The sequence below is a fragment of the Stegostoma tigrinum genome, chromosome 8, assembly GCF_030684315.1.
Source record: "Stegostoma tigrinum isolate sSteTig4 chromosome 8, sSteTig4.hap1, whole genome shotgun sequence".
Taxonomy (NCBI): Eukaryota; Metazoa; Chordata; class Chondrichthyes; order Orectolobiformes; family Stegostomatidae; genus Stegostoma; species Stegostoma tigrinum.
This window is the reverse complement of record NC_081361.1, coordinates 9,063,142-9,078,688: the sequence shown is the minus strand read 5'-3', so window position 1 is coordinate 9,078,688 and position 15,547 is coordinate 9,063,142. Positions and strand designations below refer to the sequence as shown.

Below are 15,547 nucleotides of genomic sequence, written 5' to 3'. Positions count from 1 at the left end.
CACCACTCACCACTGACTTCCAGGCAGGATATTTTCCTTCTACTACCACTCGCTGCCTTCTGTTGGCCAGCCAATTCTGTATCCAGACAGCTAAGTTCCACTGTATCCCATTCTTCCTGACCTTCTGAATGAGCCTACCATGGGGAACCTTATCAAATGCCTTACTGAAGTCCATATACACCACATCCACAGCTCGACCCTCATCAACTTTTCTAGTCACATCCTCAAAGAACTCGATAAGGTTTGTGAGGCATGACCTGCCCCTCACAAAGCCGTGTTGACTGCATTTGATCAAGCCATGCTCTTCCAGATGGTCATAAATCTTATCCCTCAGAATCCTTTCTAACACCTTACAGACGACAAACGTGAGACTTACTGGTCTACAAACAACATCACAGAAAATCAAGAACTACATATATTTCAAACGTTTCTAGAAATGTTTGTCACATCTTAATGTAATGTAATACAATGAATTGCATGTAATTTTTCTGCCAATTAAAGAAATGCATCTCCAGATGACAGAAGGATCAGTTGGGGCTCTAATTATGATAGAAAGATAATGGATTTATATCCAGTGGTTTAAAAATGATGTAACAAAAGTCCAAACAGCTACACTTAATTAATGTAACAGTGCACTGTGCATTATATGGTATGACATTCTGACCGTGTAAAATAGCTGTATTGGCTGGTGGTTTAGACTGGTCAATGCATTTGCAGATGATGCAGAACTCAAAAACACAGTAAACATGGAGCAGAGTCAAAGGGCATAGAGTGGTCAAATGGGCAGGCGCAGCAAAGTTAGTTTTATGTTGAAAAGACTGATATGCTTCACTTGGAGAGGCAAAATAATCTGAATAGTATTACGGGTGGTGCAAGAACAGAGGGAAGGGGGAGCAAGGGTTTATACTCTGAAATCTATGAGGGTGACAGGAAGAATTGAAAAGACCATTTAAGGAAATGTGTGTGGGAAGTTTGACTTCATTAACAGGGGTGAAGGATACAAATCGAAGCTCGAATATTGCATACAATTATGGACACCAGATATTAGGAAGGATATCAAGTCCTTTAAGAGGGTGCAGAAGGGATTTTTCCAGACGATACCAGAGACAGAACACCTCTGCTCAACGGAGAAGCTGTGATTCTTCTCCCATGTGCTGATAAAGTCAAGGGACAATCAAACAGAGATTCAAAATTAGGATTGGTTTCGATAGTGAGTTGGGAGAAATAATTTCCCTGGAAAGTGGGTAAGTAACCAGAGGATTTAAAAATAACTGACTTATGAACTAGAAAAGATATAACTATTCACTTGGAAACCTGTTAAAAGCTGGAATTCACTACCTGGGAGAGAGATGGCATCTCATCTCACAAGAACTCGAGAGAATTAATTTGAGATGAGATGAGGGTATAGTAGTATTGTCACTGGAATAGTGTTACAGAGGCTCAGACTAATGTTCTGGGTCATGGATTCAAATCCCACCATGGCAGCTGGTGGGATTTTAATTTAATTCATCAATCCAAAATTGAAAGCGAGTCTCAGTAATGGTGAGCATGAAAACTAGCAGTAATTGTTCGAAGAAAGGTCACTGCAATTAAAATGTTCACCGCTTTCTCTCTACCACCCGAGCTTCTCCAGCACTTTGTTTTTATATGTTTCAGATCTCTGGCATCCGCTGGTCTCTGTTTTATTTTAGAATCAACTGTAGATTCTTTACTGCCCTCTGCAATGGTCTACTTAAAAATGGGGAGCAAATACTGAGCAAGCGATGCCCACATCCCATGAAAGAATGAAGAGGACAAAAAAAACATATACATGCACTATTAATTTGCAGGATTATAGAGAAAAAGCTGACTTGTGAAACTAGATCTTAAAGAGCAGGTACAGGCAATAACAAGCTGCATAACATTTTATCCTTTGGTACTGTAGGATGGCATGATTCTACACCATTAGGGCTTCTGTCAAAGTTTTGGTGGTTGATTGAAGACGGTAATAGACAGATTGGCCTAATTAACTAGATCTGTCCTTCAGGAAGAGGATGCCACAGGTAGCACGAGACCAGGAGGAGTTTCAGTTAAAGCAAGGCAGAAATGCAGCATGGGTTTTTGGGTGGAGGCGACAGAGTCAGAGAAACCTGGTCTCAGAATAAGCAGCAGCCATTTCATAGCCCAACAAACTTAACAGTCACACAGCATTGAAACAGCCCTTCAGCCCACCATATCTATGCAGAATAACAAATACCAAGCTGCACAAATCCCTGCATTTACACATTTACCTGCACTTGGTTCATAGTCTACTATGCCCTGGCATTTTAACTGCTCATCCAAATGCTTCTTTAATGTCATGACAGTACTTGTCTCCGTCACCCTTTCAAGCAGCACATTCCATATTTCTACCACCCTCTGGATATAAAAAAAATCCTCAGATCTCCTGTAAAGTGTTTACTCCTCATCTTAAACTTATGTCACATTTGCCGTGGGGTAAAGATTCTCATGATCTACCATATCAATGCCTCTTAATTTTGTGTACTTTAATCAGATGCATCCTAGCACTCTCTGCTCCAAGGAGAACAAACCCAGCCTATCCAGTCTATCTTCATGACTGAGACTTTCCATTCCAGGCAACATCCTGGTGAACCTCCTCTGCACCCTCTCCAGTGCGATCACGTCCTTCCGAGAGTGTGCTGACCAGAACTGCACACTTTATTCCATCAGTGGCCTAACCAATGCTCTATAAAGTCGCAAAAAGACTTCCCTGATCCTATATGCTACAGTTCGCTAATGAGGACAAGCATACTGTATGCCTTCTTCACCATGACCCTATCCACCTTACTTACAATTGAGCTGTGTGAAAGCTGATGGGGCAGCAGCTAGGCCACAAGAGGCTTGTGATTGTCAATTTCATGGCCCAACTCAAACTCAATACCAGCCTCTGTAGTTGCAGCAAGGATCGACTCAGGTCTGCTGCCAAGTTAAACACGGGAAGCTTTACTATATGCACTTGGTGGCCACCGAACATGCTGGAACCAACGTCCAAAATCACGGAGATGAGATTACCAGGGGCCAGCACGAAAGCACTTGCCTAGACCTGAAATGGGTCTCCAAAAGTAAAAGCCAGCTGACAATACACCACAACAATAAAGAGAGTGATCCTAGAAGTTGGGATCATCCTCGCAAAACTCAAACAGTAACTTCACAAGGCAGTTAAGTGTTCAATATGGAAATGGAACAGAAGGACGCGCACACACACTGGCATCAAAGTGCAAATCTTTTACTGCAAGTAAATGCATTTGCCCTCACATTGGGAGTCTGCACTGGTGAACCACAACAGGACAATACCGAGGTCTTTTAATAGGGTCCCTCATGGCAATCTGGTACAAAAGGTGAAGTCACATGGTATCAGGGTCGAGCTGACAAGATGGATACAGGAACAAAAACAGAAGTTGCAGCAAAAGCTCAGCAGGACTGGCAGCATCTGCGAAGAAAAAATCAGAGTTAACGTTTTGGATCCAATGACCTCTCCTCAGAACTGATGGTAGCTGAGAAAATAAGGAGCTGGACGGGGTAGGGATAAATGATAGGATAGAGCCCTGAGACAGAGGAGAGCAGTTGCATAGTCAAAGGAGTTGATAACGATCTGAAGGGTGAATAACAGTTAATGGGAACTGTTAGGTGACTAACAACAGGGGATGTGTGACAGCAGGCTATGTGGTAACAAGGCCTGGTGTGTGGGGTAGGGGGCCAGGACATGGGAGAGTTTAGGCCCTAAAATTATTGAACTCGATATTGAGTCCGGAGGGCTGCGGGGTCCCCACGCAGAAAATGAGTTGTTCTTCCAGCTTACATTGAGCTTTGCTGTAACACCGCAGCAAGCCAGAGACAAAGATGTTGGCCAGGGAGCAAAGTGGTGCGTTAAAATGGCAGGCAACAGGTAGTTCAGGGTTTTTTTTAAGAGGAAAACATAGATGTGCTGCAAAGCAGTCATCCAGCCTACACTTTGTTTCCCCAGCATTGAGGAGACCACATTGTGCGCAGTGAAAGCAGTAGACTAGATTCTGGGAAGTGCAGGTGAAGTGTGGCTGAAGGAAGAGTGGAACAGGGTGTCCTGGAGGGAATGGTCCCTGCAGAAGGCAGGGGAGGGGAGGGGAATGTGTGTCTGGTGGTGGCATCTTGCTGGAGATGGCGGAAATGGCATCTGATGATCTGGATGTGGATGCTGGTGGAATGGCAGGTAAGGATAAGGGGAACCCTATTGCTGTTGCAGGAGAGAAGGGAAGGGGTGAGGGCAGAAGTGTGGGAAATGGGTCAGACCCAGTTGTGGGCCCTGCCAACAGCGGTGCTGGGGAATCCTCAGTTAAGGAAGAAGGTGGACATTAGCCTCATTTGAATGGCTGCAACGGAGACGAAGGAACTGAGAGAATGGGGTGGAGTCTTTACAGGAAGCAGTGTGTGAGGATGTACAGTCCAGGTGGCTGTGGGAGTCAGTGAGTTTACAGTGGCCAGTCTATCCCCAGAAATGGAAACAGAGATGTCAAGGAAGGGAAGGGAGGAGTCAGAAGTAGGCCAGGTGAAAGCGAGGGCAGAGTGGAAATTGGAAGCAACATCAATTAACTTTTCCAATTCCGAACAAGAGAGGGAAGCAGCACAGATATCATCAATACATCAGAGAATGAGTTATGGGTGAGGGCCAGAATAGGACTGAAACAAGGAATGTTCTACGTACCCCACGAAGAGACGGGCGAAACTAGGGCCCACGTGGGTACCCATGGCCACCCACTTGACTTCACCTGCACTTCGCAGAATCTAGTCTACTGCATTTGCTGCACACAATGTGGTCTCCTCTACATCTCGTCACAGAATATCTATGTTGTTTGCAAATAGACACTGAACTACCTGTTGCTTGCCACTTGAACACACTACCCTGTTCCCTGGCCAACATCTCTGTCTATGGCTTGCTGCAGTGTTCCAGAGAAGCTCAACGCAAGTTGGAAGAACAACACCTCATTTTCCGATTGCAGACTCTATTGCCCTCCAGACTCAATGTCAAGTTCAATAAATCTGAGGGCCTAAGCTCTCCCATGTCCTGGCCCCTTGCCCCACATACCAGGCCTTGTTACCACATAGCCTGCCATTACACACTACTTACTGTCAGTCACTAACAGTTCCCATTAACTGCTATTCACCCTCCCACCCAGATTGTTATCAACTCCTTTGTTTATCCAACTGCTCTTCTCTCTCTTTGGGCTCTATCCTATTGTTTACTCCCTACCCCAACTCCCTCCCCATTTTCTGTATATAAACTGACGTTTTCCAGCTACCATCAGTTCTAAGGAAGGGTAACAGGACCCAAAACGTTAACTGATATTTTCTTCACAGACGCTGCAAGACCCGCTGAACTTTTCCAGCAACTTCTGTTTTTGTTCCTGATTTATAGCTGCCGCGGTTATTTTGGTTTTTAAGGATACAGAACTGGCTCAGTCATTGGAGACACAGAGTAGCAGTTGAAGGATGCCTTTTGGGATGGAAGGCTCTGACCAGTAATGTTCCACAAGGATCAGTACTGGGACCTCTGCTGTTCGTGATCTACATAAATGACTTAGTAATTAGATCAGCTACGTTTCTTCTAAGTCTGGAGATGATACAAAGATTGGTGGAGTTTCAATGGTGAGGATTGTCAGAGGTACAACAGGATATAGATCAGTTGGAGGCATAGGCAGAAAAATGGCAGATGGAGTTTAATCCAGACAAATGTGAGGTCATGTATAAGTGGAAATTATACAACCTTAGGGGTATTAACATGCAGAAGGATCTGGGTGTGCAGATGCACAGATCACTGAAGGTGGCCTCGAAGGCAGATAAGGTAGTAAAATAGGTTATGGCATACTTGCTTTCATTGAAAGAGGCATCAGTGTAAGGACAGATAAGTTATGCTGCTTTGTAGAACATTAGTTAGGCCACTCTTGGAATATTCTGTACAGTTCGGGTCACCACACTGTCAGAAAGATGTGGATGCTTTGGACAGTGTACGGAAAAGGTTTACCAGGATGTTGCCCAGTGTGGGGGATTTAGCTATGAAGAAAGGTTGGATAGACTGGGTTTGTTTTCACTGGAATGCAGGAGATTGAGGGGCGACCTGATAGAAGTTCATAAATTTGTGAATGACATGAACAGAAAGTAAGACTTTTACCCAGGGTGGAGGGGTCAATTATTAGGGAAAATAGGTTCAAGATGCGAGGGGGCAAGTTTAAAAAAAGATATGCCAGGCAAGTTTTTCACACAAATGGTGTCGAGTACCTGGAACACATTGTCAGAGGTGGTGGTGGAAGCAGAAACAATATCAGCTTTCAAGAAGCACCTGGACGAACACATGAATTGGAAGGGAATTGAGGGATACGGATCCTGTAAGTGAAGACAGTTTTACCACAGAAGGACAAAAAGTGTCTGCACAGGCTTGGAGGGCTGAAGGGCCTGTTCCTGTACTGCACTGTACTTTGTTCTTGTTCTAGGTTCTCACAGTTTGAAACACCTGCAATTCTCAATTCAAATCAGCAACAAAGCTGACTCCAATACCCGCTACTGTCACATTGCTCAATGTTAGGTGACTCAGTAGTGGAGCTGGTTTGTAGAGGGAAGGTTATGGGGAGGGAACAGACTGACACATAAATACTTTCAAATCTATTTTTCATCCTTTCAGGAGAAATAAGTGAGTCACACAGCCGGATCCTAATAGCTGGAGTTTGACCTCAAAAATAAACAGACATTACCTCCTCTGGCATTATTTAAATTATATCCCTTGATTAGAGTCTCACTTGTGCTCCTGGGTATCTGCTATTCTACATATAAACCCTCCACCAAATACCTCATTTAGATTTCGGTCTGGAACTCATTCCTGGATATCTGTTATTCTGTATTAAAACCCTCAATTGGATTTCAACCTGTAACTCACCACCAGGTACCTGTTATTTTGTATGTAAACACCCCTAGCCCTTCAATTAGATTCCAGTCTGTAAAACAGTTGTAGGTATCTGTTATTTTATATTTAAACAGACTTAAACACCTTGATTATATTTCATTCCGTTACACATACATGGGTATCTGATTTTCTATACATAAAACTACCTAAACCCCTGATTAGGTACCAGAAGCCTGTAATATACCTCTGTAACTGTTAGAGGATAGTCAAGATGCAGTTTTATTCTACATCTAACCTCTGTTGTACATGCACTGTAAGTAGTCAGCATTGGTCAGGCAACAAAACATGGAATATCAGTATTTCTGTACATTCAGACACAATGCATTTTACAATGCTGAATGCTACACCCCTAAGCCCCAAAATCACCATAGCCCTAGCGAACCATAGAGCTACTCGTTCATTACATTGAGACGACTGGTGCTGGTTTAAATGAGGGTCACCACACCTTAGGCAAGTGGAGAGGTTGAGAAACACAGTCCTTCATGGTAACCTCAGATGGTAGAGGAATTGAACCCACATCTGGATTACAAACCAACCGTCCAGCCAATTGAGTTAACTGAACCCACAACCCCCAACATTTAAGTAGGATGAACTACAAGTTTGTTTGCAAATGTACACAGATTTTGTACAATTTTGGCTTCTGCGGCTGTACATTTAGGTAAGATATAAAGCATGCTCAGAGCATTTAGGATAAACTGAAAGAAAGTAAATGCTGTACATTTATAAAGATGAAACAACACAGCTAGTGTAGCATAAGACAGTGAGTGATATATGCTTCAGGGGAATATGTTGACAGAATAACTGCCCTACATTTATACAACACATACTGATAACTGAGTGCTGTATATCTAATTAATACATGCTGCACAATCCTACAGATTTTTGTTCTTCCTCTTGGCACCAGTAACCCTACACTGGAACCAGTTCCTGTGCTCTGTAGCAATCGCACTGGCTTTGGAAAGAGATCTAGGGTGAAGGAGTAAATGTTCACAATGAACACAGCTGATCATTCTGTTGGGATGGAATGGACTAAGCGCTGGGAATTTTTTTTTAAACAAAATGCCACATACATTATTTCCTCCACCTACTGTCCTTGCCCTGCGCCGAGGCGCAAATTAACCCGAGTCTCAGTGCATGGGCGCTGAGGGGATTAATGTAGAACTCAATGTTGGAGAGGGAGGTGCTACATATATTAATATTGGATGGGGGGGGGGGTAGAAAGTCAGTCGCAATTCGCCCGATTTTCGCATCCGCTGGCTTGAATTTCGGGTGGGATGTCTCGACAGGACAAGCGCGGGGGGGCGGCACGCTCAGAGAAGGGGTTCGAAACCCGCGGCGCTGTCTTGCTCATGTGAATTGATGTTATTTGAAATAAAAGGACACAAACAAGAACACATGTGCAGCTCTGTAGAAAGAAAAAAAAGAATAAAAGAACGGCTCGAACGCGTGAGGGCGGGAGAGAGTTAAATACTTAAAAGATAGAGTCCTAGTCACTGAGGGGGGTGAGAGAATGAGTCTCCCCCCGCCCCGAGCAGAAAAGGGGAAAGAGGGAGAATTAAAGCCTTACTCACGGTTGTAGGTGACAGGGAGTTTCATGAAGTGGTGATAGTGACCGTACATGTTGCTGCTGCTGCTGCTTCCCTCTCAGGCACACTCACTGGTCTGTCTTCATAGTTGTGTGTGTGAGGGGGGGGAGAAACTGCAATCCCAAGAATGGTGCTGATAGGAACTGGCCACCCCCTCTGTGTGTGTGTGAGTGAGAGAGAGCGCGCGCGCGCGTTAGGGCGGCTACAGCCCCGCTGTGTGTGTGTGTGTGTGTATCTGTGTCCAGCCCCAGAGCCAGGGACAGACCCTTTTTCCCTCTCTCTCTCCTCTCCCCCCCACCTCCCCCCTCTCCTCTCCTCACTGCCACACGTCAGAGCCCCACCGAGGCCAAAAAACTCTTAAAGCGGCATCGCCTGAACCAATACAAACACACAGCAGCAGCAAGCTACAAGCCCTCAGAGCCTGCAGTCAGCACAGATAGGACCCTTAAACCAGACCAAAGGACTATTCACGCCTCCCTCCCCAGCGAGCACTGTAGCAGGAATACACAGGGGACAAGGGCTAGTCGCCCTCTCGGGTACACACACTGAGCAAGGAGCTCCACGCACAGCGAGAACTCGAGACATGGGACTAAAGCAGAGCAAGATAGGAGCTGAACAATGATAATGGGAACTGCAGATGCTGGAGAATCCAAGATAACAAAGTGTGAAGCTGGATGAACACAGCAGGCCAAGCAGCATCAGTTCTCATTATCTCTAGTGTCAGGAACACACAGCCGAAGGAACATTAGAATAAGCTATTCAGCAACTCCACCCACCCGGCTCGTTCCCCCAAGAGTGCAGAGCCCGGTGGCTGCGCCAGAGTCTTCATGGAAAAGAGAGAAGAACTTCACTGACTCCCAGAACTTGTATTTCTATAGCACCTATTACTCCCCTAGGTCATCACAGAGAATATAACAGCCAATGAATTTCTGCTGGAGTGTTTTAATTAAGTTGGGGAAACACAGCATCTAATAATGCATTCACAAATATCCCACAAAGAGCGGATAATAGCTCAGACATCTGTCCACACAGTTACGTCCCTCAGACAACTATGGACCCCAGTCCAGCCTCTGGCAGTGGTTGTGAACCGCTCTTTGCATTGGGTACGAATAGTGAAGAGGTGTCCTTTAATTACACCCACACTTGGCTCTTTGTACATGCAAATGAAATACCTGACACAGAAACAGAATATTTCAAACACAGCCTCAACTCACATTCCTGCTCTGGTTCTGTCACCATACATGTTATACACTTGCGAAGTGTACCCAGTGTCTTCAAACGAGGTGAGGGTTTCAGCCTCTTCCACCCTTTCAGACAGTCAGTTCTAGATCCCCTCCACCCTCAAGGTGAAGGAAATGACTCCTCAACTCCCCTCCAACCCTGCCATTAATTCATTATGTCCGTTGGTGATGGACCACTCTACCAATGGAAATAAGTCCCTTCTATTCATGCTAGTCCCATTAATAATCCTGAAATAAACCTGGAACTCTCTCCCACAGAGAAGATATTGGGGGGATCAATCTTAAGTCTCAGAAACGAAGCTTCTTTTTACTTGGGTAAGGCTTTGCCAGGATAAGAAATGAAGGCGTATAAATTAAACTGGGGTGCCGTGCTGGATTTATGGATATTAAAGATATCAAGGGTTATAGAGCTATTCCAGGGAAATGGCATTGCTTAGAATATCAGCCATGATAAAGATAAATAGCACAGGAGGTTCAATGGGCCAAATGGCCTAACTCCTGCTCCTATTTTCTAAGTCAAAATTGAGTGGAAGGACAGCTTTGAGGAGCCTAGTGGCATCTTCCTGCTTATATGCTTACATTTGAACAATCCCACAATTTGACATTTTGGTTAATTATATCTTTCACGTTTTTGCTTTCTTTCTAGACATATTGTGCTTTCTCTGTCAACTGCTAAAAATGAATGAATGAATCAAAGGCCTAATTTGTCATTAGTCTGTGGAAATCTCTCCCCTGGTGAGCAGTTGATGTTGGATTCACTGAATTTATCCAGCGCTGAGTTAGATCAATTTTTGATTGCCAAGAGAGTCAATGGTTGAGGAAAGGTGAGCTGAGGCCACAATTATCAACCACGAGCTTATCAAAAAGCAAAGAAGGTTTGAGGAGCTGAATGACCTACTCCCGCTGCTCATTCTCAAATTCTTGCATAACCCCTCCCACTGCCCAGGATGGCAAATCAAGCACTCTCCCTGAATTGTCTGATATTGCTATTCTTCCAGGAGTATGGTCAGTAATGCATGTTTAACGCTGTCTGCTGCCACTGCTAATACACTCAGGACATCAGAACACAAAGACACGTGATGTGACACAGCTTATTCCTGCCCCAGGCGTCCTGTCTGTGGGAAGGGACCCTCATGGGGGTCAAACTGGAATTTGGCACCAGTAGAGTGAGCTGTCAATTTACAACTGCCCAGTTTATGATACTGCCTGTAAGTTGCTGGCTGGATTTTAATTTATAATTACTTACAACTCACAAAACCTTAATCTGTGAAACCAGAGCTGACCAAGAAACAGTTCCATCAGGGCTCCCTTAAAGGGGCAATATCCCCATCTAAAGTCTTGGACAAAATCCTCTGCATTCCGTGAAAAGGAAAATGTCAAAAGAATTTAATATAATTTTGATCATCAGATGTGGTATTATAATTCAATACCCCTTGTACAGTGGTCCTCAGCACATCCTGTGACACTGACTGTATCTCTACAGATGTTAATCCAGCTCCCCCACACCATCAGTCAAATAACCTCTCTCCCCAGTGCCTTGAGAAACTGACTGTATCCCCACTGATGTTAATCCAGCTCCCTCAACACTGTCACTCAGTAACCCTTCTCCCCTAGCACCCTGTGACACTGTATCCTGACTGATGTTAATGTGGGCCCCTCACAGTCACTCAAGTAACCTCTCCGCCCAACACCGTGCTTATGTTACTGGCTGTATCTCTACTGATGTTAATCCTGCTCCCTCAATGAGTAACACTGGGATGTTAGAAGGGCTAAATGTAGAAATATTTCTAGCACTACCCCACAGCAGGGGGATGGAATCTTTTCCCTAGATTTCATACCTTGGTTCTACAAGCTATGTTCTCCTGAGCCTCAATTCGTGGATAACAACCTGCTTAAAAGGTGATAGTTAATTAGTAAACAGAGAATTCTTTGCTGGGGAATTTTGACATTGACTGTGGCACAGTCACTACTGGCTTGAAGAGAAGGCTCACTGGTGTCAGTCTCGTGGTTAACACCACAACTGAATGGCATTGCTCCACTTTGAATTAAGCCCTGCTCTTGCCTTAGTTCAGAGGAATCTCTGAAGAGGAAGCTGCAGGCTACCTTTGGGTCATCAGCGTTTTTTTTATGTCTTCCAGAAAATGTTGGCTTAATATCAGCTCAAACTGAATATGCCACATCAGAGAATGACTCAACAACAAAGATGACCATTCAGCCCATTCTGGTTCCTTGGAAGACCTACCCATTAGTCGTAGTCCCTCATTTTTTTCCTCGTAGTTCTACAAATGGCTGCTTATCATGTATGTGTGCAATTTCTCTTTCAAAGTTACTACTGAACCTGTTCCCAACAACCTTTCAAGATGTATATTCCAGATCCCAACAACTCATTGGTTAAAATAAAATGTTTCTGGTTTATTTCACCAATTATTTTCAAATTGCTGCCATCTAGTTACTTCTGTCACTGAAAACAGCTTCTCCTTATTTACAATGTCAAGTCACCTCCATGATTTTGAACATCTCTATCAAACCAACCCTCAATGTTCTCTGTTCCAAGAAAACAATCCCAGTTTATTCTCAAAGCTGAAAGCTGAAGTCCCCACTCCCTGGTTGTTTTCGGAAATCTCCTCAGCACCCTCACTAAGCCCTTAACCTAGATGCAGTTCACCAGTTGAGGCATAACTGGTGACGATACCATATTTCACTGGGCTGACAAGTTTGTCTTGGCATTGGACAGGTGCCCAGGGTTGAGGACTGACTGTGTGAGCTGGACAGCGTTGGAGCTTGGAGGATTTCCTGAGGGAGGCCCACTTCAGATCAACCCTAATCTGGAATTTGTGAACTTAGAAAGACCTGGAGTAACCTGCGATGTCGGAAAATTGATGAGGACAAAAGTCCGTTATGGGGAAATAAAAGTAAATTGTATTTCTTTGTTCATGTTTGTTTCTGAGCTATATCAGTGTGAGAGTTGGAAAGAGGTCCATTTGACCGGCAGTCAAGATAGTTCTCTTCATGTCAAAGAAAGCTGTTCATTTCCAACGGGGCATATCATGAGATTGGATATGGAGGTGGGTGAGTGAGGGTGGAGGGTTTAAAGGCAGAAGGTCATATTAGAAAAGTGCACCAGCCAGAGCTCGCAACCCTAACTGAGGGTCGGAAATCACAACGACCTACAGTACCAGCCGGTATCAACCCAAGGACCTACCTGAGGATCCAAAACTAACTCCACACTGTGCCAGATACAGACCATGAAGCAACAGATCTAGGACTCCTTTCTTTCTACTATATCTGGACCTTTTGCAAAATTCCTGCACAAGCAGCCTGAAAGCATTGGGACTGCGAGAGCAGCCCTGTCATTGGTCACTATGAGCTCCCAAAATGTTTGGACCAAAAGCTTACTTTAAACTTGGGGAAATCAACTTAATTGGTTCTTGGAAAGTGAAAAGACCAAGGTTTAGGGCTGATCCCTGTTACCCTAGGGCTAAACAGCTCAGAAGTGAAGCCAGAACACTCTGCCCACTGAGGTGGGCTCCCCTTTCTTTTATTTCATAGGGTGTGGCCAACACTGACCAGACCAGCACTTGGTGGCCATCTCTAATTCCATTTGAACTGAGTAGTTCACTCAGCCATTCTCCAGGACAGGGAAGAGTCAATCACATTACTGTGGATTTGGGGTCACATGCAGGCCAGACTCAGTAAGGATGGTTACAGAGAACAATAGTGAATGCCTTTTATTTTCCAAAATTTCCTTGATTCTAGACAGTCCTAGAAGGCTGGAAGTTAGCAAGTACAAATACTTTCAAAAAAAGGAGGGAGAGAGAAAACAAGAAACTACAGTGCAGTTATCCGGACATTAATTGACAGGTAAGTGCTACAATCTATTACTAAGGAAGTTTTAACTTGGAAATTCATGGTTAACCATGATTAGAACAAGTCGCCATGCTTTTAGAAAAGATACCTGGGTTTGACAAACTTTTTGGAGTTATTCGGAGAGTTGACTCGTAGGATGGATTAAGGGGAACCACTAGATTTGGTGCATTTAGATTTCCAAAAGGCATGTGCCATGTGAAAGGTTAATACTCAAAATAAATGCTCTTGAAGTGAGATATTATCATGGGTAAAGGACTGATAAACAGACAGGAAACAGAGAGCGAGAGTAAATGAGACATTTTTATATTGACAGGCTAGTGAAGTGACATAAGGATCAGTGCCAGGCCTTCAGCTTTTTACAATCTCTTAATAACTTATAAGAGACTTGGTGGGGGGTGTCTTTTGTGGTAGTGTCCCTACCCCTGGACCAGGAGGCACTTGATCAAGTCCCACTTGCTGCAGAGGTATGTAATAACATCTATGAACAGGTTGATTAGAAAAATAGGTAAACTTATTAAAAATTAAGAACAGCAGTGAAAAAATGTTTGCCGACAATTCAAATAATGGTGAGAATGTAAGTTGTGAGAAGGACACCAAGAGGCTGCAAACAGATACAGACAGATTAAATGAGTGGACAACAAGGTGGCAGATGAAGTGAACTGTGGGAAAGTGTGAGATTATTTGCTTTGGATTTAAAGAACAGAAAAGCTGAATATTTTTCATAGGACATAAACATTTTGTTCATGTTCACAGAGCCTTTTAGGTAACAAAAACAGAATCTGAGGAGAGAAATCGGAGTTAACATTTCAGGTGAGACATCATTCCTCAGGACTGAGCCTTTGATGTACTTGTACAAAGAACACAGACAGGTAGCATTCTGTTACAGCAAGCCATTGGGTAAACAAATGGCATGTTGGCGTTTAGTGCAAGGTTACTGGAGCTGTTTTATTCTCTTTATATTTGAGGAAAGATACACTTGCACTGGAGACAATATGGTGAAGATTCACTAGATTGGTCCCTGGCATGAAGGGGCTACCCCGAGAGGCTGAGCAAACAGTACACTTGGAGGTTTGGAACAATGAGACATGATCTCATTGAAACATTCAAGATTCTGAACAGGCTTGATGATCGACACAGGGAGGTTGTTTCCACTGACTGAGGAATTTCAGAGAATCCCTACAGTGTGGAAGCAGGCCATTCAGCCCATCAAGTCCACATCAACCCTTCGAGGAGTATACCACCCAGGCCCACCCCCTACCCTATGCCCGTAATGCTGCATTTCCCATGGCTAATCCATCTAGCCTGAACGTTCCTGGACACTATGGACAATTTAGAATGGCCAATCCACCTAGCCTGCACATCTTTGGACTGTGGGAGGAAACCGGAATATCTGGAGGAAAACCACGCAGACACGGGGAGAATGTGTAAACTCCACACAGACAGTCACCTGAAGGTAGAATTGAACCAGGTCCCCAAAGCTTGGAGGCAGCAGTGCTAACCACTGAGCCACCATGTTGCCTAATTTGTTTTGAGAATTGTTTTCTTCACTCAGACATCTGCAAAAGTTTGGAATTCTCGAACTCAAAGGGTTGTGGATGCTCCATCATTGAATATGTTTAAGGCTGCAGGACACAGATATTTACTTTTTCAACAAACCAAGTAAAATAGGGAGTGAACAGAAATCAGCTCTGGTCATATAGAATGGTGGAGTAGGCTCGGTTGGCTGTTTGGATTTACTCCTGCTCCTATTTCTCATATTCTTATGTAATGGTGATACTTTCCTCGTTTGCCATCCATAGAGGGATCACAATCAGTAAACCTGGCTGATCTGTTGCCAATTCTCACCCTCAAACCCTCGCAAATCCTGTAAATGATGTTAAGACCTT

General features: G+C 44.1%; 1 protein-coding gene across 7 annotated transcripts in view; it reads right to left on the bottom strand.

The window, feature by feature from the left end:
• The window catches only part of LOC125456310 (retinoic acid receptor RXR-gamma-A-like), a 174,430-nt gene that overhangs the window by 84,761 nt on the left and 74,122 nt on the right, over nucleotides 1-15,547 (bottom strand). Inside the window, exon 1 of one of the 7 annotated variants that reach the window (XM_059647725.1) lies at nucleotides 9,330-9,375. The exons of 4 other annotated variants lie outside the window; for them this stretch is intronic. Coding sequence is in view for 1 of the 3 variants with exons in the window: in XM_048539338.2 (XP_048395295.1) it covers nucleotides 8,539-8,587 (49 nt within the window). In the remaining 2 variants the exon portion in view is untranslated. Of the gene's footprint in view, nucleotides 1-10; nucleotides 76-8,538; nucleotides 8,814-9,329; nucleotides 9,376-15,547 lie in introns of those variants that run through there. 2 more of the 7 variants (XM_048539338.2, XM_059647726.1) reach the window with 2 other exon arrangements.